General features: G+C 36.2%; 2 protein-coding genes across 8 annotated transcripts in view; one reads left to right on the forward strand and one right to left on the reverse strand.

Annotated features, from left to right (window-relative positions):
* The first annotated feature begins 68 nt into the window (after positions 1–68).
* On the forward strand, positions 69–23,717 carry LOC124157903 (U11/U12 small nuclear ribonucleoprotein 25 kDa protein-like). 2 transcript variants are annotated; one of them, XM_046532989.1, is made up of 4 exons: positions 69–408; positions 634–821; positions 4,745–4,879; positions 23,637–23,717. In XM_046532989.1, exons 1-4 carry the CDS (start codon positions 163–165, stop codon positions 23,665–23,667), a joined length of 600 nt encoding a protein of 199 aa, XP_046388945.1. In that variant the 5' UTR covers positions 69–162; the 3' UTR covers positions 23,668–23,717. The 2 variants fall into 2 exon arrangements, with proteins under 2 accessions (XP_046388945.1, XP_046388936.1); XM_046532980.1 differs by lacking the exon at positions 23,637–23,717 and adding an exon at positions 13,101–13,280.
* LOC124157854 overlaps positions 7,325–24,380 on the reverse strand; it is a 246,324-nt gene continuing 229,268 nt past the window's right edge. For 4 of the 6 annotated variants that reach the window (XM_046532915.1, XM_046532923.1, XM_046532932.1 and 1 more), the window contains 8 exons: positions 23,583–23,858; positions 21,287–21,383; positions 20,886–21,039; positions 20,662–20,757; positions 19,449–19,602; positions 14,442–14,963; positions 13,287–13,382; positions 7,325–9,292 (listed from right to left, as the gene is read on the reverse strand). In XM_046532915.1, coding sequence (XP_046388871.1) covers positions 8,867–9,292; positions 13,287–13,382; positions 14,442–14,963; positions 19,449–19,602; positions 20,662–20,757; positions 20,886–21,039; positions 21,287–21,383; positions 23,583–23,858 — 1,821 coding nt within the window. In that variant the 3' untranslated portion in view covers positions 7,325–8,866. Of the gene's footprint in view, positions 9,293–13,286; positions 13,383–14,441; positions 14,964–17,619; positions 17,657–19,448; positions 19,603–20,661; positions 20,758–20,885; positions 21,040–21,286; positions 21,384–23,582; positions 23,859–24,380 lie in introns of those variants that run through there. The other 2 variants (XM_046532941.1, XM_046532949.1) reach the window with 2 other exon arrangements.

Here is a 24,380-nt window from a genome sequence, read left to right on the forward strand (position 1 = left end):
TTTGATTTAACTTAATTCAACTTTCCCTCCCCGGTGAAGTGGAGGAAAAGAGAAACATAAACAACGAAGCAACGTATTTCGCAGAGCTTTATTTAAATTGTGTTGTTGTGGTTCTCCATAGCGAGTGAGTCCTCATTGCGATGATTGAAGGGTATTTTATTAATGAATGCGAGTGATCTTAGTAACCCATTTTTCGTCTTGTCTACGGGATCATTTGGCATTTATTCGTTAGTCATGGATTCTAAGGGATCGGAAGGTGAAGGGGTTAATGTGGAGGAGGAAGACATACCACTTAGTCATGAAGATTTAGTTGAACTTACGCAGAAAACACTTACGGCACTAACCCAAGCTATTCCACTTCTTAGTGATTTGCCACCTGCTGTAACTTTTGAGGAAGTGGCAGCTCAGGTGCGCATAATTCATTTTTAATTCTAATTTGAAATTCTACGATTACCTCTTATGCACAAGAATCTCTGTAATAATTGGCGAAGACAATTTATGTTGTTTTCAAGAGAGCGGATTTTGTAGCTCGTTTTGCTCTGTTCAAGTTCTGGCCGCAAAGATGCCAGTTCGCGTGATATGAACAACCTCTTTGTTTCAGTTTCAAAGTAAGTAATCGTAATTCGTTTTCAGGTGGAACTGGAACAGGGGCAATCTATTACCGTGTACGTAATGCGTGGTGACGGAGAAATAATGAAAGTTGTTGTCCCTTCCCGTGGCGCGACTGTTCGAGATCTGAAAGCCGCTATTGCTAGGCATATGGCTCTGCGCCTGTCACGGCAGAGTAAAGGGAAGCAACGGCCGGTAAAGATTAGCTGGAGGTAAGATTTCTGGGTAAGATTTTGTATGGAAAGTAGCCGTAGTCCATGACCCATCATGTACTCACCATTCAAGTGTGATATCAACTCACCTTGAAGGCCACCTTTTTATGCATTAATATGTCACGAACACATAAAAGTCCCAGAAAGGACCATGTTGTCGGACTTTCACTTCAATACAGACAATAGTTTATGCAATTGTTTAAAATAAATAATAATAATAATAACAGTAATACTTTTTCAAATCATTGGTATCTTTAACAAAAGTGTTACTAATGCATCACAATGTGAAGTTATTCGCTGCTCCAGTGGTGCAGCAATCGCCTCATGGTGGGGTTTTGCGGGATAAACTCCCCCCTCCCCCAGAGCTCAGAGAAATTTGTAAGTTTAATCCATTTTACTTTATTGGATTAACATTAAATATAGAATAGTGTAAGAATCAATAACATATCCCTCTGAAAAGCTGTAAAACTCACCATTATGAACCATTTATCTTAAAACTTTTCTTGGGGAGGGCCCCCGCACCTCCCACTTATCCTGGCGGGTATTCCATAACCCCTAAACACCCCAGTGTTAGTTGCGCTTAAAATCCCCCCCTAGCCTTTACTAGGTTTCACCTAGTAAAATACTGGTAACTAATATCTTGTATAATGTTAGGCACGATGTGGTGGAAGTTCGTAATATTGTTGAAATGACACATTGCATTATTTCCACTTATAGATTTATTTTACACTATGCGTTTTGATGTTACAATGACATTTTCAAGTGTGAAAAAGTCTTAAAGATTTTCCTTATATATCTTGGTGCTTGAAGATGGAGAATGGGGTTTGGGCGACGAGAAGTGAGGATATTGAAGGCTGTGGGGGTGAAGGGTCGTTTTTAGGGTCTCGAACTGAAGCAGGGTGACGGGGAAGGAAAGAAAGAAAGGTTCTAGGATGGGTGAGGGTACCCCGCACTCATTCACTGTCTTCTTTCGGGTTGTGGTTGTCCGGATGGAGTCCTCGCACAGATGATCTTCTCCTCCTGGGTAGTTGACCCCGTGTCCTTCTTCTACTGTTCTTCTGCGGTGTGAAAGTGGGGGTGTAGTGTGGAAAGGGTTTGTACAAAAAATTTTTTTTAAAAAACTTTGGATATAGTAACGTATTTTTTCGGGGTCAACTGTGACGGTTGGGAATCTGGGGTTCAACTTCAGATGTGTCAAGAAAAGGGGGGGCGGCTGGGAATGACTTTTGGAATTTCATGGGAGATCTGTATTTTGTATGTGTCTGTGTTTTTGATATTGTATCGCCAGTAATGGCGAGGGGTAATGAAAAAGATTTTCGTTCATCAATGGAATGTTCCTCTGTTTTAACTTTTGGATTTCTAAGATTTCCAGGGAGTCTAATTTTTTCCCTTTTATTTCCGTGTGTAGTATTTCTAAGTCAAAGTTACAATGATGATCTGTTTCCAAGAGATGTTTTGCCACCATCGATCGGTCGTCCCCTTTTCTGAAAGCTCGTTCGTGTTCTTTACCCCTGATTGTGAAACTACGGCCAGTTTGTCCCACATATGCCGCATTGCATGAACCACATGAAACTTTGTACACCCCACTTCTTTTCATTATTTCCGTTATCTCTTTTGTGTTTGACAGAATTTTACCTCTGTTAATCGGTGTATAGAACGAAACTCTGTATTTTTCCTTCGGAATTAGTTTTTCTATGCGGTACGATAGGGGGCCGAGAAACGGTATTTTACACCATCTGTGTGTATTTTTCTCGTTGGGTGATGCATCAGTAAGTGTTGTCAATAGTTCTATTGCTTATTGTTTTTGTTTTTTGTTCAGGAGGCTGTCAATTAGTGTTGTATAGTATCCATTGTGAGTCGCTATTGTTTTGATGGTGTTAAGTTCTCTGAGGAAATTTTCTTCTGTGAGAGGAATATTCACTAGTCTGTGTACCATGGATCTGAAGCTGGATAGTTTGTGTGTTGTGGGATGTTGAGAGTCTGCTAGAATCACTATGTCGGTACATGTGGGCTTTCTGTATATAGAGAAACAATGTTTCTTCTCCACCCTTTTGATTGTTAAATCTAGAAAATTGATGCTATTGTCCTTCTCCACTTCAATGGTGAAGTTGATATTGCTATGTAAAGAGTTCAGGAAGTTAGAGAAGGTGTTGTCTTTCAGTTCCTCCCCAGCAGCATAGGATGTCGTCTACATATCTATACCAGTATATTATGCTATTTGTCATGGTTAGGTTTGAGCTAAAGATTTTCTTCTCCAAGTTATCCGTGAAAATCTCCACTAAGAGGGGAGATAAAGGGGAACCCATAGCAAGCCCTTCCGGAAGTTTAAAAACTTGAAATTGTTAAACTTGTTAAACCTGAAATAATTTTTCTCCACGCAAAGGTTCATGAGAGCATAGATTTGTTGAATTAGCTCATTTGGTGTAGGAGTATCGAGTAGAATTTCTTTTGCCAAGTGCATTGCTTCCAGTGCGGGGATGGAAGTGAAAATATTTGTGACATCAAAAGATACTAGTTTGGCATTAGAAGGTATTACTTGATTTTTAAGTACATTCGCTAATGTGATTGAATTCTCTATTGAATATTTAGCTTTAAAATTAGTAATTTCTGTGAAGATGTGGTTCAGCTTGAAGGCCAGCTTATGTGCAGGCGAGTTTCTACTTGATACAACAGGTCTAATTGGAACATTAGGTTTGTGCAGTTTAGGAAGTCCGTATAGTTTTGGTGCCTCTTTCTTTCCTTCCCCGTCACCCTGCTTCAGTTCGAGACCCTAAAAACGACCCTTCACCCCTCCCCCCCCCCCCCCACAGCCTTCAATATCCTCACTTCTCGTCGCCCAAACCCCATTCTCCATCTTACTCCCCCCCTTTCAAGCACCAAGATATATAAGGAAAATCTTTAAGACTTTTTCACACTTGAAAATGTCGTTGTAACGACGAAACGCGTAGTGTAAAATAAATCTATAAGTGGAAATATTGCAATGTGTCATTTCAACAATACTGGTAACTACTTGTCCAAAACCATTGCTTTAGCATAAAATTTATTTTCAAATATATTTTGTGCCTTCATATCCAGAAGAAGTGAAAATCTCATATAATACGACTCTAGATCAACAAGTTTACTAGCATAATACTAATACACATCTCTTACAGCCGCATCAAAATCGGATCTTAAAATTGGGGCTCCCATGTCATCGGCATCCACTTCCCTCTCGTTTTCGATAGCATTCGTTCTTAGGCTGCTTCCTTTGTACAAATCTTCCAGATATTCCTTCCATCTTCTGTTTGTCTTCATTTTCAATCATTAGTTCTCCAGGCATCTCCTTCCAGTGATACATACATCAAATCAATTGCAAAATTTAAAACTCACTCACCACCTTGGATACAGTTTAATCTATTGATCAGATGATGTTTGGCATTAAGTGTTGAAAATTAAATGTTAAAAAGGAATTTTTGGTTGCACAGAAGAAATTTTATGAGATAGTCATTGACTTGGATTTTGTGCATCTAATTCCTTTGTCATATTCAAAATAAGCAAGAAATGTTGAATTGGGTGCCCCAGAGCCTAACCGGCAGAAGTGCGTGCCTGCACACAAATATTCCCAATGATATTGCCTTTATGGTGCCAGCTTAGCATTTGGCATGCGAAATAGGATTGGTGCATACATCTTTAGAATTAATATCTACATATTTTCGCAATTTTTGGAAATTGCACATTTTGAGAATTTAAGATAAAAGGCCTCAATGAATGATTGAAACTTGAATCCATTCAAAGGATGCTCAGCTGGATATCATTCAATAGGCCTATTTATGGAGTTTGAATTTAACTTGTATATCTTGATCAGCAAGGGTGAAAGTTAAATTACCATAAGTATTTTTACACGAGTAAAGCATCACACTAAACCGTTATAAAATTTTTTCCAGGTACATCTGGAGAAGTCATTGGCTTAGTGCGGACGGTATCAATCTCCGTGATGACTCAGCTCTGCTATCAGAGTATGGTGTGAGTAATCGCAGCAAAGTATCATTTGTCCCTCGTCTCAATGAAAGAGGTAGAAGGTCAGTTTGAAGTTAGTCATTCTTTCTTACCATTGTAATTATTAAGATAGTGCATAAAATGGAAGAACTCATTAAAAATCTTATGCAGTGAAATATGTATGCTCTTCCATATAAATGTGAAGTGAACGGTTCATTATTGTTGATAGACTTTGGCATTGGATTTCAAGGAATTTATTTTTTATCTCTTTCAACTCATTAATTGAGGTGTAAGCTAATAGGCATTATAGTCATCATGTGACCATAAGAGCAGTAGCATGACACACCAATAGTCTTAATGTTGCACCTGAAGTTTAAACTACCTTTTTTCTGGTGAGCCTATGGATTTGAAGCCATAGAAAATGTGATCGTTCCTTCTCTCTGTATTTTTCACCTATATATTTTACATTGTAAAGCTTTCTTGCAAAAAGAAACTCTGGTCGTTCAGAAAATTGTACTTAACTGTGGTGTAGCAAAAAAAGTTTTTACCAGTATTTAATATATTGGGAGTTATGTCAATTGCATGATATACTATGTACATATGCGACGGACATGCTTGTGATTTGAAGATGTTGAATGATATTTTATAGCATGAACTTTACAGGCATATTGAATTTCATTGCAACATTTAAAACTTTTGAAATGTTTAGAAAATTTCATTATGACCTGGTTTGTATATTATCTAGTCAACAGTTCAAAGAAACCTGGACAAATTACAAAGTTCATCATTGGATTTACAGGATTTTTTTAGAAGTGCTACATCAATGATATGTGTTACAAGGTGTTGAAAAGGAGTTCATGAGTCATTCATTCATGTTATTTTCTGCGAATTGAGATTTTCCCTTTCGTAAAGCTCTCAAAAAAATTTATTTATACCATATTTTGATACCTACTTTTTGTAGTGATTATGTGTACATAATGTGGTATTAATGTATAAGTGAACATTATTGGAGATGACTAAAATAATATAAGTTCTGAAGTAAGCAAATACTTCTTTAAAATATTTCATTTGAGCAAATTGTTTATTCAAAACCAAAAAAATATAAACATAATATTATTTACATTAGGCCTATTTCCATACTCCTATTATGAGATACGATGATGTCTAAAGACTATTTTCATAATCATCTACTAAGAGTTTTATTGGGATTTGGCTTCATTTAATCCATATGATTATGTTTTTTCCCAGCCTACGATGCACCTACCTTTTATATACCCATTCATAAAAAAATAAGTGTAGCCGGAAAAGTATATTTGGTAATAATTGTATATCCCAAGCATTTTATGAATTACATAGCCATTTCAAGCATTACATTTATTTATAAAGTATTTCAAGGATACATCACAAACTGTACAAAGCATAATATATGGGTAACAAGAATCTTCTTAAAAGGCATTTTTTTCTTACTGAACAATAAAAGTGTGCAACAAAAATTCTATTAGCATTTATAAGTGGCAGATATGAAAAGATGAAATTTAATTTTTTTTCCAAATTGAAAATAAAATTACCTCATGATGAAGGAGTCACTCTTAGTTTACCTAAGGAAGCACACTTCCCAAGTAACATTGACCGTTGGGCCTCGGTTGGGGAACCGTAGTCACGGTTGGCTCATTGTGGGTGGATATGCCTACCAAATTCCGCTGTTGGCCCAATGCAGATATTGTTATTCGGCCCAACGAAACGGTTTATGCTGTTGGCCCAACGGAAATCCCCAACGATGGCCCTACGAAATAGATTATCATTGGGCCACCGTTGGGACATCATACCATTTCCTCAATTTCGGCCATGAGAGCTGCAAACAAAATTCCGACAAGATCTTCAACGTAGAGATGGGCGAAATTCCATTGTAATCTATTTATCGTATCAAATGGTTATCGGATCGGTAGCATCTATTCATTAAAAAATAGGGATGGCATAATCGCTTGCTTTGACAGTCAGTGCTACCGACTATGTGCAGGCAGAATAATTATTTTAAGTTAATTTTTTAAGAATATATTATAAGATAATTTTTGGAAATTATGTATAACTCTTTTTTAAGTAATGTTCTGCTAATTTTCTGGTGTTTTCAGCATGGTATTTGACATAAATGGTTCCAAGAAGCGGAGGCTTCTTTAATGCGACTTGTTAGTATATATATCCTGGAGGGCACATGAAAAATTGTAGACTTATAAGATCTGTCTGTTTCGAGTCTAACTTAACCGATGGAAGTTCGATATGGGCCGTGAATAAGCACGATGTATACCTCGATTGCATACGTTGTAGGATACGGTTCACATGTTTCCCTAGCAACCTAACAACAAAGACTTGTTTGGTTGTAAGGGATTTGTCTTTGTGATAGCAGTTAAATTAAATAAGTTGAGTGCTTCTAACAAAAATAAGGCATTTTGTTCTCCACATAGTGAGTCCTTAAGTTGATTTTTATGTACGCCAAAGTAAGGAAGAAATAATGTATGTATTTTTGCAAAGAAACTTGATAGAAATACACTTGTCCACTGTTTACCATGCCTACTTTGGAGCAGTTCTTATTAGGTCTTACCACCATGAATATTAGGGAATCATTGTGACTGACACTCTGAAAATTTGTGCCAATAGTCACTGGTTTTAATACAATGGCATGTTATGGATACAATTGTAACACTGGACTGAGGAGCATTCACTTTGGATTTAATATTTTTACCAATATTAAATGTGATGCAGTCCTAGTAACTGGTAAAAAAAGTTATGAGGCTTAGAGTATGGTGGCCAAATGCAGGAACAGTTAAGGAAGAGCATCTATTTGGAGTAGTTTTTACAGTGTGTGATTAGGTATCCATTTATTTTATGTACATGATTGCCTCGAGGAGGCAAAAATCAATGTCAAGGTAGTAGTTACAATTGTACAAATTTACAAGGATATGTGTACATTCATTATTTTTTATAATGAAAATATTCTCATAGAAATGGGATTAAGCATATTAGAGAACATATTTAATAAGCAGTACATCCATTTTGATCAATAAATTATGCTTGATTTGGATGTGAATGATTGGGTACAAAACTGAGCAGGAAATCTCACCATTCATAAAAAATATTGAATCAATCCATAAAGCCTTTTAAATGTTATTATTCAAAGTCTTGATGTAATCGATTGTTTTAGCAATGAGGCGATATCAAAGAAATGGCCACATTGTTGGTAGGACAAGATCTTTCTTGCAGGTTATCCCACAAAGTAAGAAGATCACTACTTAAATATTGGTAGGCTCCAGGTTTGATACGCATGAGAATAATTTTCTCTGATTTTCCAGACAAAAACAGATTGTTCCCTAACTTTAAAAAATTACTTCAATTTTAGAAAACTAAAAAAACTCAGAGGATTATGTTAAAAGATAATGGTTTTTGATCAATAAGAGACATACATAGTTGCTATTCAGTCTTATTTTTATAATCTGATGCCCCGTCAATCTTCTGGAAAGGAAGTCATTAGTCATAGTATATGCCATAATTGTCCTCTCCCTCACACAGTAAAAAATGGAAGTATACATATTTTTCTCAGTCATTCTCATCTCATGTTCACTGGTAGGAAGTGAAGAGATAACTGAACTCTCCACAACCTAATCATAGTCCCTTGAAGGAAAGCCACCAGGCATCTCCTACCAGTTATCATCACTAAGTGATAATTGCTACAGTTTACTCATTGGAAAATGTGCTTACAAACAGTATGGCTTACAATTCAAGGCCACAGTTCATCTCTCTGAAGACAGATGCAGTTTTCAGTACCTGACTACACTTTTCAGTGATAGGTTGACTTAGTATGCTGAATTATCAAAGGATCATTAGGGCAGTCAGACGAGTCACTTGCTAAATAGAATGTGTCATGCTGAACATGAGCTATTTTTTTACTGAAAAATAATGACCAAAATATCTTTGATCTCAGGATATGTTTTTAAGTTCCATGACTTTTCCAGACTTTCAAAATGTATGCCAACCCGGAGCTCTGTGTTCTCACAATTATGAAATTTCACTATGATTTTTCAAACATCTTTTTGATGATTAGTGGATGATGCACCCAGGGGACTAAGTCTTTCCCAAAATGCTATGCTCCCTTCCACATTTCTTAAGAATGGACCATTCACTTCTGCTATCAATGAGTCAGCTGACGGTGCTCTTTCTTGAGAAACTACCGGATTGAATGTCTGCAGGTTTTCATCTGTTGCCGTCTCACAATGAGAATCCTGAAGTCGATTGTCTGATGATAAGTAGTCCTGAGGAAAGGATGTGTGTTCCAAATTTGCTTGATCAGTATTCCCTGAATTTTGGCTTTCATCCCCTAATGGCTTTTTCCTAATGTTCAAATTTTCACTGGGATTGGCCACTGGTTTTCCCAGAGGAACTTGTGCACTTTGCCTTAGTCCTTCACGGAATTCTCTGCTTATACTTCTTGCTGTTAAACTGTGCACCTGAAATAATTAGGCTAATAAGTCTCAATCAAAGAGTCTAAGGGTGTGAAACTCTGTTTACGAAATGAGATGTGAGAGTTTGAGTACATAAGACAATTTCACCGAGCTTTAGGTCACAATGACATTCTTAAAATATGCAAATTTATTTAACGATAACTTATTTAGAGAATGAGAGAATTTTTCATGGCAAATTTCATCTTTGGTGTCCATGCTTAGTTACACTTATGAACATGCCATTATTTGACATTTAACATTTAGCACACAGAATGGTGAAGAGAAATTGTTTAGGATGAACAAGAATTTGGATTAACATTTGCAAATTATGTAATGTTATCCAGCATAAATATAGGAATAGTTTTACTTTAAATTCAAATACACTATACTTGGGTGCATTGCTTAATACATATATGAATGTCTCTGAGCTTGTAATTTAATCAATTAAGTTTATGATGTAGGTGCAGGATAGCATGCCTGAAGTGTAAGCTGTATTGTACATAGTTCTTGAAGGCTACTTTAGGAAGTTTTATTTAATTTAAGTTGCCCAGAATTGGTTCATATCAATTTAGTACCATGTAAAATCATGTTTTACCTAAAAAATACAATATACATTATTATTTTTATGAACAACTCTATACTCTACCATGCCATAGCACAAGAGAAATAGATAAAATAGGTAAAATGAAAGTATAGGTGGAAAATTAATATAAGAGAATAAATAGCTCTCAGTTAACCATATAAGCATAGTATATGTGTTACAGTGTTTTGAGCAAATCAAAAACTTGGTGTCCAAAAGAATGTGCATGTTCACAATTTATTTTACTACATTACTATTGTGGTAAAATTTAAAATAAAGAAACTCGTAACTTTCAGCTCTTTGTTCGAACACCTATTTCTTGTGATATTTGCAATGAAAAATAGTAAGCCTTAACCCTTTCCCAATGATAATAGATGAATTATATCTTGGCATCATCTTTCACACCATGGGAGAAATGGAACCCTTCGTAAATGTACTTCAAAAGGTAATGCTACCCTCAGAGGGGAATATTAGGAGTAAGCCTATTTATGAAGGATCTTGAGCATAGATGTCCTTGAACTGGCATGAATTGTGCCATTGGTAGCTCTCTGAAAGGTGGAGTTTGAACTTGATTTGCTAGAAAGAATAATGCTCACAGCCAGAGGTTAAAAATGCCTACAGCAAAGAAAGGAGACGTGCTAGCACAAGAACACCACAGTCGCTGCGGAAAGGCATGAAAAAGACCTCCACCTCATACCAAGCAATAAAAGTCTTTTTTAAATGTAATATGTATCCATGTGACATTTTTGAATGACAGGATTATGGCCTGGGTCGTTGTTGGAAAGCATCAAAACCTTAATGGATCACAAGTTTTCCTTATTCTATCACACTCTTTTACCAGCCATGAAACAAATCCCGCCTGCTTAATGCAATAGAGTGGGATTCCACTTCATGTACATTCTAAATTATACCAAACCTAATTCCTTCCCCTTCTAACTGATAACTATCCAATAATGCTTGTGAATCGAAGGACAAACTGGTGCAAGATCAACCCAACTAGGTATATTCCCCATCAAATGCAAAATCAACGCTCCCTTAATATGCAGTGATTTTTAGGTAAGTTGCATATTACTTGTCTACATAAATGTCTGATTGCAAGTAAAAATTTAGTTGAAGAATAATTATGTTAAATTTCATTAGACAGATCATCTGCAAATCGATTCCTGACAAGTTATTTTGCTCAGAAAGCATTTGAGAAGGATTTGATGTTTTTGCTGGGAAATACTTCAATGAATCTTTCTGGTGCTTTGGACCACGTCAGGCTCTCCATTTCTGCCGACTTTACCTTGGAATACTTTTCCACTGCCCTCGGGGCTAATTAATGATGAGTGCTCAGGTGGTTGGCTTAAATACTTTAGTATGTATGTACCGTATATGTCTGAATATAGTCCCCCCTTTTTTCCAAAAATGCCCGTGATAAAAGTTAAGGGGGGGACTATATTCAAACTCATTTTTTAAATTTTTTCCCAAAACTCAAGCCTCAAAATTAGGGGGGGGGGACTATATTCGGAGGAATACGGTATATAAGTCTGACTATACAATGTGGAAAGGTGTGTATAGGAGAAATGAGCTGGACCATTGAAATGAACATCAATTCTGGTTTTGCCAAACAACATAGTCAGCAGTTGCTGAGCATTCCATTTACCTCCATAACGTCATAAGATGAGATCAAATAAAATGGCTCTGCCATTCCAACTGATTCTGGGGTAGAACCACCAAGGAGACCAGAGAACTTTGTTCAGTCAGCAACAAATTCAACAGAGACCAAGGGCCAAACCTGAGTAATGCATGGCTCCCACTTTAAATGGCCCACATGGCTCCTCAATTCATAATAGGCCTTGCCCATCTATGGCAGTATACATATTTTCATAACCTGAACATGTTCAATCAACCCTACGAGTGGCAGAAAAGTATTCCATTGAAACGTCAGCAGAAATGGAGAACCTCACTCAGTTGGAAGCCAAAGTAAGATTCATCTCTTAAAGCATGTGCATGTAATGATTTCTTAATTATTTCTACTCTTTTCAAATTTTTGTCCAGTGATGCATAACATCACTTGACTTCAGATTAATTCTGCCTTCGCAATTATTAAGATAATTGTGCAAATAAATTGATATCTAGCAATGATCATGACAACAATAAAATGAAAGTTGAGAATAATTAAAAGTATGTAAATACATATACCGGGTATATTTTCTTCTTCCTCCCAGAATATCCTTCATCCCATCTTGTTATTCCTCTGGCTGTGCGGGCTCCCAGGCGGGCATGAATGTTGAGGCGTAAACCATCCCAATTGATAGAGTTTTTCTCTGATTCTTTCGGGATGTCTGACTTTGAATCATCACAACATTTTTTTCCTCCCTCACACCTTCCATTTTCATGCTCATCCTCTATGGCAGTGATTTCATGTCCATTAACATGTAAACTATCAGTTAACATGCACTCTTGAAAATGACTTTCTACTTTCTCTAACTGGGCTACTTCATTCCTTAGTTTTTCACAGTGATGATCAACTTTTAGATCAATATGGCTGCAATCATCAGTATCTGGCTCAAGGACCTGAGGAATTTTTTTGCTACCCAAAAATACAGTAAAATCACTATCATTCTGATGTACCGCTGGAGATTTAACCCAATATCCATCTACTGCATCAGCATTGTTAAGTGTTTCCATTAGAGAAATATGTTTTGTAGAATTAGGGAGAGATTTGTTTCCTCCAGTTGCCCCTTCCTGGTCTGGAGTACATCCACCTGTTCTCAATGGTAATTCCATAATTTCAGAATCAATGACATGCATGCACAGGATATTGTTCTTGTGAGGAAATGCATTGTAGTGAGGAAAAGCACTGCCATTGCTAGCTGGCGACTGCAGCCGTGAATCATCATTAGTGCTAAATTGTGCCATTTTTAAGCTGGATTTGTGGTGATCTTGGCTGTACGTGATACTTTTTGCCTTTAAATTGACAACAGCTGTTTCAGTTGAATAGTACCCTCCAACAGCCGCCAACCCGACAGATTCTGTATAGTCACAAGGATACATTTGAGAAGAAAGATCTACAACAGCTTCCACAGGATTAACACTGGAAATAATGGTATCCCGAGTCTCTTTTGGGATAAAATTACTAGAGATATGATCAAATCTCATGCTGGTTAAATTGGTGATGTCAGCATTATGGTTATAAGGATCAGCAGGTTGTGAAGGTGCATGTTTATGGGGTGTTATTTCATTTCTCAGGTGTGCCTTCCCAGATTTTAAGACTTTAATTTGATGCAAATCTTGAGATGAAGAATTTTGATTGGCATGCAAAGCTAAGGATGGAGAAGAATGGTGACTAGGCCCAAAACCAGAGCTATTCCATGCATGTGATTCAGAAAGAGATGAAAAGTAAGCAGCATGCTTAAATTTGTCATTTGCCTCTACCTGAAGTGGTGGAGCTAATTTTGCCTCTAACCCTCCCGTCTTCTTGACAATAATTACTTCCTTTGGAGCTTTCTTCTTCTTTTTTGATGCTGAAACCTGAAACAAACGATGAAACTGTTGAATGCCTGAGGAACAGAAATATTGGTAACAATTTTTAACACAGTGAATATAAATTTCCCTACTTAATTTTTAAAGTCAATATAAATATATGGTTTCATATAAATATTTGAATAGCCAAAGTTAGTAAAGATTAACCGCATAATATTTTTATGGTAAGAAGTAAAGTTCCATAACAAATTGCTGCCAAAAAGATTGCTAGTATGCTTTAATATTATATACCCCTATACATAATAAAATAAATTTAATTCTGAACTTTGGCACTAGAAAGGGAATCCATGGGCCTTTCCTGAAAAATTCTTTTTTTAAGTAGGGGGTTAAGTTAGCTCCATTAAATTTTGGGATATGCTCCATGAAATTTTGTGGAGGTGAAATATGAAGGACAATTTTGAAGTGTCAAATACCACCTCTTGGCAGTCCCAAATTATGCTTTTGTACTTGGGCTCTGTACATTTATCGACTCAGACCATGGTAATGATGATATAAGTATCGAAACCATGGTTGGTATAAAAAAATATACTGCGTGGAGCATGCAAAGTGATTTTTATTTCCCTATATTGTGGTTCCACAAACTAATAAAATATATTGCAGCACTTTTTAATGCATTCCTGGGATGAATGATTTTCAGTTGCATCTCATAGTACCAGTTCCTTTGTTCAAAACTACATGTAAATGAGGGGGTTTTGCTTAAGATACACAAGGTTTTGTCACTTTACTTCCATAATTATTGATACTGAGGTATAAAATATTAATGCATGTACATACAACATTGAAAAATCAATCCTTTAGCAGTAAATCACATCTCCTTTCCCCAAATGATTGGCGTTCAAGCCTTAATGAAGAATTTGATTTAAGTTGGATAAAATGATTAATTACCTACCTGTAGTTTACAGTTACATACAGTATTAACTTCTCAGATTTGAAAGTGATGTAGGATATGGTCAATATGGTGGATAAAACTGCTGAATTTTGGGGGTCATTAGAGAGAGTTGACCATGGAAATTGAATCTAGTCTGAATCTTATCATCAAGTGTTTACCTTTGCAGTTTCTTCACTCTTTGATGCTCCAGAAAACTGGCGAGCCAATTGTCGAACCGATGGTAGGCTTGGCAAGCCATCTGATAGGTGAACTGGTAGGGATCTTGGCTCTTGAGTTAATTCTGCACTTGGCCCTGGTACTGTGATGCTTCTTTTGAAAGTAGTTTTTGCTGATTCTATGCTTGGTTTAACTCTGTTCACCAACACTTTTTGATCTTGATTGGTATTGTTTGAAGAGTTAACTCTACTTACTATTGCACCTGTTGGCAGCCCTTCATAGAGAGCATCCTTAACAGAGGGGATCGTATTTACAACCATACCTGTAGTACTTTTACACTTAGATTTTTGCATTTCTTTATATGTAGTTTCACTTTCAGAGGAGTCAATGTCTTGAAGTTTTCTTTCATTTTTGATGAGGGGATTTTCTAGATGGTTTGCAGTTTCATTTCTTTCATTTGATTCCTTCTCGCATGATGAAGTGTTTCCTTGTAGTTGAGAAATATCAGCATCATTTAACAATCCCTGAAATGAGATGAAAAGTTTTAGGAATCCTTTGGAATTTTTATCATTAGGTTATATGATGCATTAATTGCCAGGCATTTGTTTAATCCTTTCATTTAAAAATTTGCGCATTGAATATGTTGGAAATGGATCTAGCTTGAGCCCCTCCCTACCGTCTGTTTAAGACTGTTAAAATGCACCATCATGCTGCATAAGTTATCAAATATTATTAAAGAAAGTTTTACACAACTTGGGAAATTGATTAAGAGTTAAAATGAATAAATTCACAATCTTAGTAAGTATACCATTATTAGTTTCTCTCCACTTGCAACCCACTTCTGGTAAATACCTATTACATTTTAATTAAATTTTGAAGTAATTCATCCAAAAATTATCTTCATCACATAAAATAATGAAGCACATATCAAGTTTCCCTGTACCGTTAGAAAATCATAACTCATTACGAGATTCTGAGGATTTCATAAGCTACTCTTGAATGTAGCCAAATAATTTTCACCAATGGCCATCAACACAACAAACATCTTTGAATTCCAAGGGCATGACCAAAAGAAAAATATATGAATGATTTCTCTCCTGGAAATCTTCTTATCCATTTGGGCCAAGGTCATATTACGGTATACATGTATAAGTGATCTTAATCTCCGTATAAGTCTGGCCTTTAATTTGCTTTCCAAAGTCCATATAGTGATATTCTTATTAAAATATTCAGTTTTCTTGGCAGTCAACACTCTGAAATTTCAGCTTCTTGCATAAATTAATATAGAGCAATGATCCATGACTAGAATATACATAGAATTCACAGTATTAAAATTAACTATGCACTTCAAAATATCATCATCTTATGCTATAGATGTGCCGCTTTGAAAAGAACCTGCGCGAAAATTTCCGCGCACCCCCTCTCTGTCCTCGGCTACCCCCACTCAAGGCTCCTTCCTTCCCCTGCCGAGCCTCCCCTACCCGTGTCACTTCATTATTGTTGCCAGCTCTATTCGTTACGGTTCTCTCTCGGTTTTGCGCGCCTGACTTTTGACACTGCTTCGGACATTCTTTTTGGATTTTGATTTGGGTTTCTTTCTAGTAATATTTTGACTTACGCTTCCGTTTTGGTTACTCTATTTGGTTTTACGGCTTTGGTTCTTGTTGAGTCCTTTAACTCTCGTATTGACACTGCTTTGGACATTCTTTTTGGATTTTGAATTGGGTTTCTTTCTAGTAATATTTTGACTTACGCTTCCGTTTCGGTTACTCTATTTGGTTTTACGGCTTTGGTTCTTGTTAACTGAGTTTGAGTTCTTTAACTCTGGTATTGCTTATTTGCAATGGCCAGCTCGTCGAAATCTTCACCTGCCCGAGGTAGGCCCCTCAAAAGTCAGGCTCGAGAAATCGTGTATAGAGTTAGCCGTTTTTTGAACGAGTTGAAATCGGAGGAAGCACTAACGTTGAACGTGGTGTCAGCTACAAGCCAGGCTACGGGAGTTAGTGCCTCCACGGTGAAGAGAATTGCAAGCGAAGGAAAATTATCTGAGGAGAAAGGAAAATTGTCATTTTCAACGCCTAAGGGGAAAAGGGGCGAACGAAAGAAGCGAATAGAGCTGGACGACTTCGCAAAATGCTGCATTCGTAGGAAAGTTCACGAGTTTTATGCAGTTCGTAAAACATTGCCAACCGTGAAGAACCTTTTGGAAGCGTTGAAAGAAGACGGAATCCTTGACTGCCAAAGGACCTACTTACGGGAGATACTTTTGGAGTTAGGGTTCCGTTGGAAAAGCTGTCAGTCCAAGAGGAAAATCCTAATTGAGAGAAAATAAATGCGTCGGAGTCCGAGATACCCCCGGACGCCTACTTAAGGGTTAAATTATATCCCTCCACTGCGGCTACAATGTAGTTTCGTGCCTATCTTTTGTCCGCCGGAGGAAACTTGGCAACACGGTTTGCCTCTCCTCAAGTGTGTGAGAGAGAGAGTAAAGAAGGGGAAGCAGGGCCGGGAGGTGGGGTAGGTAGCCTTAGCTCCGCCCACCGTTCGCCGAGAAGGTTCTTTACTACGCGGCTGAACTCTAGTACAAAGTGTGTTCAGATAATGAATGAAATTAATGTTTTTACTTTCACGTCTCTTTGACCTTGTACCACCATCAGGATACTTGATTTGTGCTTAGACAGGCGTAGAGCTTTAGTTGGTAACATATTAAACCATAATATTTACAGTTGTGAATGAATTTCAAGGCAACAAAAATCCACAAGCCCTCACAATAAGCAGAATAATAGACACCCATGGTATTCATGAATAATTAATATGTAGTTATTCATGCATGACCATGTATGTATATACAGAATTGATACAGGAATACATGACATATATTATATCAAAATGTTGTTAATTTGTCTATTACTTGTAACCTCTTGACTGGAAGTGAGAGGTGAAGATCACCAGGATCACGGCAGTACTGATCAATTTTAGTTGACAGGTATGATATACATAGTTAAATTCAGACATATAATTTAGTTTATCATCTTTTCCACCAGTCAATTGGTTGAGAACAGAACTTTTAAAACAATTATATAGCACTACAAAACATCAAATAAACCACAAATTTGAACAAAAACACAAAAGTATTACAATAAACAGCCAAATTAAGAAATAGAATATTTTGCTACTTACCTTCTCCGGGTGCCTTTTTCAGAAAAGATAGAGATGGCTATGTAACATAAATAGCAGACATTACAGTAAGAAAATATTGTGCATACCATGAGAGAATGAAAGGCATAAATAGTTCTTCAAGAAATAGAAGTAAGTGTGAAAAACATAAACACATTTAAAACCATGGACAAGTCTGGAAATCATTTGGAAACCTTCAGAGAAAGCCGAAGGCTTTCAATAAATTATGAAAAAGTCAACTTTTCTCCAGAAGAAACTACCCTTGATTTGTAATTCTTTGAAATTTGAGGTAAGCCCTCAATTGTTCTGGCAGTTCTTCATCAAAATTACAACAGTAAAATTTGAAGGTGGTACAAGTACCAAAAAAGCCATGTAATTTTTAGTGGGGTTTTCTTTAACTGTAATTGATAGAGTATGAAAACAGAAGTTTGGTTCTTAAAATTCATTGTACCATCTATTTGTGAATGAAGCCAAAATTAAACTTAAGGTACAGGTGCCTTCCATAGGTTAGGTGTAAATGGCTTCTGAAAGAATGAGAGCATCATTGAGATAAAATAGAGTGTTTTATTCTCATACATTCTCTAAAATACTTTTCATCACTGTCAACCTTGTACAAGTTATTCCATGCATCATACTTATGGGTCAAGTCTTGATTTTTAATGCACCACCATGAAGTACTTGCACATCAAGATCACATCACACGTTGCGTGGCACACGAAATAATAAGGTATAATGAAAATCACACTATTACTCAACATAAAAATCCACAATTAGACTAGTAAACTTTAACCAACAACCAATGCCTAAGCAAAGAATATTTTTTACATTATTTGATAGTGTTATCTCCACAATTTGTATTCACAAATTACAAAGTGCCAAATGCATTCCAAAATCATGCATTATGGGATGATTTGAAAGGCATATATTCTGGAAATGATGAATGGTTGAAATTCCTCTCACTCTTATGTAATTTTATTTGTCAGTCTGCTCTTCAAAAATGAAGAGAACTGCAAGCTCACATTGGACTACTATCAAAAGCAAGTATTACAAACAATCAAACAAAACAATTGAGTGTTCAGATCATATTTAGGCAGCACAGTTTTCATCCACTGTAATAAAAGTAATCCACATTGGTCCCCTGAATCACTTTTGGTAGCAGATAAGCCGAGGCAGACTGTGATTTTTGTTGATCGTAAAATTTTACCAAACCAAGATGGATAGTTTAGCAAAAGAGGCATGTGTGGAAATGTCTATCACCAGCAATATTATTATGCTCTGAAGTAAGACTTTAAAATTTTCAAACAACTAGTGCATTTAATACCTAGGATCAAAATTTATCATTCTCCCCATGACAAATTCAATTGGCACCAGATGCTTTTCGCTCCAGTTTGAATTTACGAAGCAAAATGTTTCTACCACATAATATCAGAGTTTCCTCCTCTTCTGGTGCGGTTATCTTTTCTCCATTTTCCTCTCATATGAAGACTGCTTAGGGGCTCCAATCTTGTCTCTACAATTGCCTCAGGCTCAGTCTGTGACATTAAGCGCCCTCCACTGGGATCAAGGGAAGAATCTGCAGAACAGCTACTATAGCCTGATTCTAATGTTCCCTGGGAACTAGAACAATGTGTCTGTATGAAAGGTTCAAGATAGTGTGGAATTTCATTGGTTTCACTTGCATCCTGATCTCCCTCTCCCACAAGTAGTAGGGGGTTTAGAACAAAGTCTGCAGATGCTTGCCGAGAGCGATATGATGCATGGTATATATCTCCACGGAGTGCCTGTCTTTCAAATGTCAATAGGGCTGCTTCTGCACCAGCGGGAGAGCTTACCTTCTTCCTCATATTAAGATCTTCATTCTCTAAGTCATTTCCAATCAGCTCCATCTTATCAGGCTGCTTTATTTCCTCATTTTTGTCCTTGTTTCGGTGTACTAAATGCTTCCCAGAGCCTGATTCACTGTTGATGTAGTAATCACGGCCATATCTACAAAAGATTTCCAGATTGAAGTAAGAATGTACCATATAATCATGATTAAATGTCATTTAATCATAAAGGTGGGGTAAATATCCTACTTATGAATGTAAAAAGATGTTCATGCTTATAAATCATTTGTGAAAAAATATTGGGTGCAATTTTATGCCAACTGGTAATGAACTAAAATCTGACAAAACTATGGTTATTATGAAGATTTTCATCTTTAAAGAGCAGTCTAATTATAAATATACATAAAAGTAAAATATGTATGGTGATGGAAAAAATTAAGGAAAACCTCATTGTTTTGTCCACGTGGCCAGCTCAGGAATTATGTACTTGTATGTCTGACTTCCAAAAATATGTCTGCGCTACGTTCTCATACAACCAGGAGTTTTCAAACTGTGTACCTCTTGTAAAAGGGAAAATGCAGTCATATGTATTGCAGTATGACAACGTGCAAAAGAATCAACTTAAAGTTCTACCTCATTTTTTTTCAAATTTTGCTTCTGCCCACACCTCACGTAGAATAAAATTTACTTTTGTCAAGAAATATGTGAACTCAGCCAATATGTTGGACTTTGAAACTGCTTAAAATCACTACCATTCCGGTGGTGCAATGGGTAAATTATCTTGCTACAGATGTGTTCAAACAGTTCCTGAACTGGCCGCATTGACACACAAATGGTGTTTCCATTAATTTTCTCCCCCACAGTATAGCATGGAAGCCTGAGCAATTTAGCAATAACATAATGCTTAGGAGGGAAAGGGTACCAAATCAGAGCTTCATACTATTTTTCCAACATGATCTTTAAATGTAATGGAAATAAATTTTTCGTTTGCAATTATCTCATCTCTACCACTCCGAATTCTCATGGTCATGGAAAGGTAGAGGGGTTGGGGTACATCTCGTGGTTTCAGGATCTTGGTAAGATGCTTGGAACCCAGACATAGCTCTTTCTTATCATTACTGTAAGGGTATGTGCCCAAAAATGTTCTCTCCCTTTTGGGTAAAAAAGAACACGATAAAGCGAGATCTTCACTGAATTTCTTGAATTTTACTTAACTTACTTTTTTGGGTTAAGATACTTTCCTCCACAATTAATGGTAACTTTAGGAACAGCTGCTTCCCTAGTTTCAACATCACTGTGAAACTCAGGAAACTCTCTGAAAGGCAAGAAAAACTACGTAAATAACTTGATTAGGTGAATAATAACAATTTACACAATACTTATTCCTTAGGGTAACTAGCGTAGTAGATGACATGGGTAATGCAAACAAGAAAAGATTCTCACATTGAGGCTTCACTGCAGCTTCCTCTACTAGCTTCTAAACTTTTCTTTAAATTTATGCTACGTAATCTTTCTGATATTTTTTCTGGAGAATATGGGTTATCAGGTATTGGTGGTGCTGATGCCCATTTGCGATGTTCACGCTCTGCAATTGTTCCTGTACATTAAAAAAATTGTTAAAATTTCATTGGTGTACATTCAGCAGATATTTAACTTTCATTTCAAAACACATTAAGAGGACCTTATGTACAGTTAGACTGTACATCATCATTGAAATTCATAACTTATTTATTTCTTATGCATAGAGGATTTTTAATGGTATGGCTTGCAAAATTATCAGCAAATAAGTATCTTAACTGGACACATATTTCTTGAGCAAATATTAAATAAAAATTGACGATTACCTGGCCTAGGAGGAGCAGCTTGTTCTCCAGTAGGATGCACTTCCTTATTGGGTGAGCTTTCACTCAGTTCATCCCTTGATCCTTCAGCCTCATCGACCTATTTAAGGATAAGTTATTCCAAATATTAATGGTATTATTCCATTCATGGATACATCATTTTTTAATGATGCAAAACAGCAACTACAGAAAAGAATAAAATGCCTAGTCATACAAGAGCAGGATGCTGGCTTTCACAACTGAAAGTACAAAAGATTTAAAAATATATATACATAATAAAATGAGAGGAGAAATATTCAAAGCAGTTAGTTATAATGGCCGTACCCATGCAGTCTTTACATGCCAGGCATTAAAAGGAATATAATTTAATTTTTTTATTAACTATTGATACTGAAATAAACTGGCAATTTTCCACAATTGTAAAAGTAGAGAATATGGAAAGATTCCACTCCATCACGCTTAGTTCTGTTTATAACTATTGATACCCTGGAGCCAGCGCTGAATAATTATTTTGGACGTAATAATTATCTTATACATGTTTGGCAGAGTAGAAGAAAAAAAAACAAGCAATCTGCATGGACAAAAATATGGTGCAAAAATTTAGGGAATGTGAAAAGCAAGAACAGTCTACAATAGACAACCTACACACACAGAAAATAAGATGTAGGAAGAAGAGCAAAAATGTAGCTTCCCTACTTAACACATTTCTTTCTAGCTAGATCTAGAGGCATTGCAATAACCTTAAGTGATGAAAATGAGCACTATTTTAACAGTTCAGCCATTAAATTTAAAAAAATAATACGACTGATGCTGAAAGACATTATGTTCGCTCTTTGTTACTGACCTCAGCTAGAAAATTGAGAGTCTAAGGAGAGAGTACATGGGGTGCCTATGATGCACCAGTGCCAGCTTATGGCTTTGAGTGACTAATGCAAAGTAAACTTTAAAATATTTCATGTAATATACATGCATTTTTGAATTAATTAGACATAGAATCAAAGGCTTGCTGTGGCTAAATTAATGATAGCCCCCAAGAATGAAATACATAAATATGTACATAATTTTAAATTGCAGGCCAATTATAAATTACTTTAATCATTAGACCTAAACTTCATGAGTTCTTGCAACCGGAAGTGTGGAATTATTATTATTTATGGGATTTTTTGAGATATGTAATTAGGTAGATAAACAATGCATTGGTAATTAAATCAAATGTTGAACCATTATTTTCCTTGCATTATTGACTATGAATTTTTAGAATTCACTGTTGCTGTCTGGCTGTGAGAGAATGCTTCACTAAAGCTTTCACACACATGCTATTTGGAGGAAAAAACTATAGTATGCAGGGAAAATATTCTCAACGCAGGATAATACAATTGAGGGTACACCTCTTTCCTATGACAATTATTCCAGGGCAACCTCTGCTACGTACATTTTCCTATTTTTACATCTGTAATATTAATCAATATGCTTGAGAAAAATTGTGATACACCGTAAAGCATGGAATAATGTACCATTTATTTGCTTGAAAATACATATGTATTTTAAGGTTGAATTGAGGTGACGTGATGCAAGTACAGGTTATTTATGGTTATTTGTATATGTTGTTTTTCCATAAGGGTATGAGGCAAAGGGGAAACTCAAAAGATATGAAGTATGTTAACAGTTCAAGAAAGTATGGAACTTTTAAGAATTTTAAGGTAGGGTGAATGAAAATTTGGGGTATTTGATGATTAATCATCACAAGGACTCGTGAATACAAGTCTCTTGTGGTTGCTTTGCATTTCAAACTGCAAGAGTCATTTAACAATAAGCTATACTACCAGCCAGAAGCTCCGTAGGTCATAGTTAGAAATCTTTTGGAAGTATTTATTGAAAGGTGTTAAATCAGAAGATTTTTTAAAATTAGCAATGTACGTTAAAGGTTTTGGATTGTTTGGCTAAATAATATTTTGTTATTTAGGGCAGTTTGTATATTTCTCAAAACCCCTTGGACTACATATATTGTCTCTGCAGTGTTATTCATCTGACGTGAATGTATTGCCTAAATATAATTGAAAAATATTTTTTTAAAGAAATCAAATAAATAAAAATGAACACCCATATGTTAGCTGCTACTTTAATTTTGATATTTATTTCACTTAAGAAAATAACGATTGCTGAGGACTTCCATGATGTGCCACAGTTTACACAGAGAAAAATAAAATTTCTAAGGGCTCTACTATCTACCACATATATGTATTAACATATGGTAACTATACAATGATATGAAAAGGCAATATTACAAGAGAATTAGTACCTCCTTTTGGAGGCAAGACAATAACTGCTGAAGTTGAGCTTTTCTTTGCTCTAGGCTGCTATCCTCTAGGGCAGAAATGGCTTGAGAAGAAGATGTGGAGAGAGAGGAAGGGGGAGAGGAGGAGACAGAGGAAAGCGGTGTACTCCAAGGTGAAGAAATGTACGTGGTCATATCAACACCACCAAAATCAAGGTCAGAATGAAGGCTTCCAAATTCAGCTTCCATAGAGTGGATGTGGATTTCTAGATCTTCCAGCTGGGAAATTAACTGTGATAACTTTATTTTTTCCCAGCAGCAGGAGTTTGTAGCATGTCACAAAAATTGAGGAAAATAGAAGAACAGAATTAATGTGACTATAAATATGTCTAAATAACAAAAGAACTCTTTTTAGGGAAGTTGCACAATATTTAAAAAAATAACTATGCACAGCTTCAGAATTTTTCTTTGGGGTCGTGCATAAGCTAAGTTACCAATGAATGAGGAGAGAGGAATTTGTCACCTAAAATCCTATGGTAGATAACTAAAAAGAATTGGGGCTCATTCAAAGTAATTCTGTAGTGACAATCTAATACCTGTTTACATCTATTCCCTGTCGACATTGCATTAGTTCTATAGATGTCAACTCAAGTAAGTGCATGATATGCTTCTCTCAATTCATGCTTCTACTTCAACTTAATAAAGCTAAATCAGTGACTAGACAGCATTGCACATAATTTCTTAGAGAACATGGCAAATGATAAAAGCCAGAGTCATATGGCGACAAGAATCAAAGCAAATTATATATGAGACTTTTGGGTG

The sequence above is a fragment of the Ischnura elegans genome, chromosome 1, assembly GCF_921293095.1.
Source record: "Ischnura elegans chromosome 1, ioIscEleg1.1, whole genome shotgun sequence".
Lineage (NCBI taxonomy): Eukaryota > Metazoa > Arthropoda > Insecta > Odonata > Coenagrionidae > Ischnura > Ischnura elegans.

Excerpts from the sequence above, each read along its gene's own strand:
- LOC124157903 (XM_046532980.1), top strand. The coding sequence starts at position 163 with ATGAATGCGAGTGATCTTAGTAACCCATTTTTCGTCTTGTCTACGGGA. Across the intron at positions 822-4,744 it reads CCGGTAAAGATTAGCTGGAG|GTACATCTGGAGAAGTCATT; the intron begins GTAAGATTTCTG and ends AATTTTTTCCAG. Across the intron at positions 4,880-13,100 it reads CTCAATGAAAGAGGTAGAAG|GTGTGCCTTCCCAGATTTTA; the intron begins GTCAGTTTGAAG and ends TTCATTTCTCAG.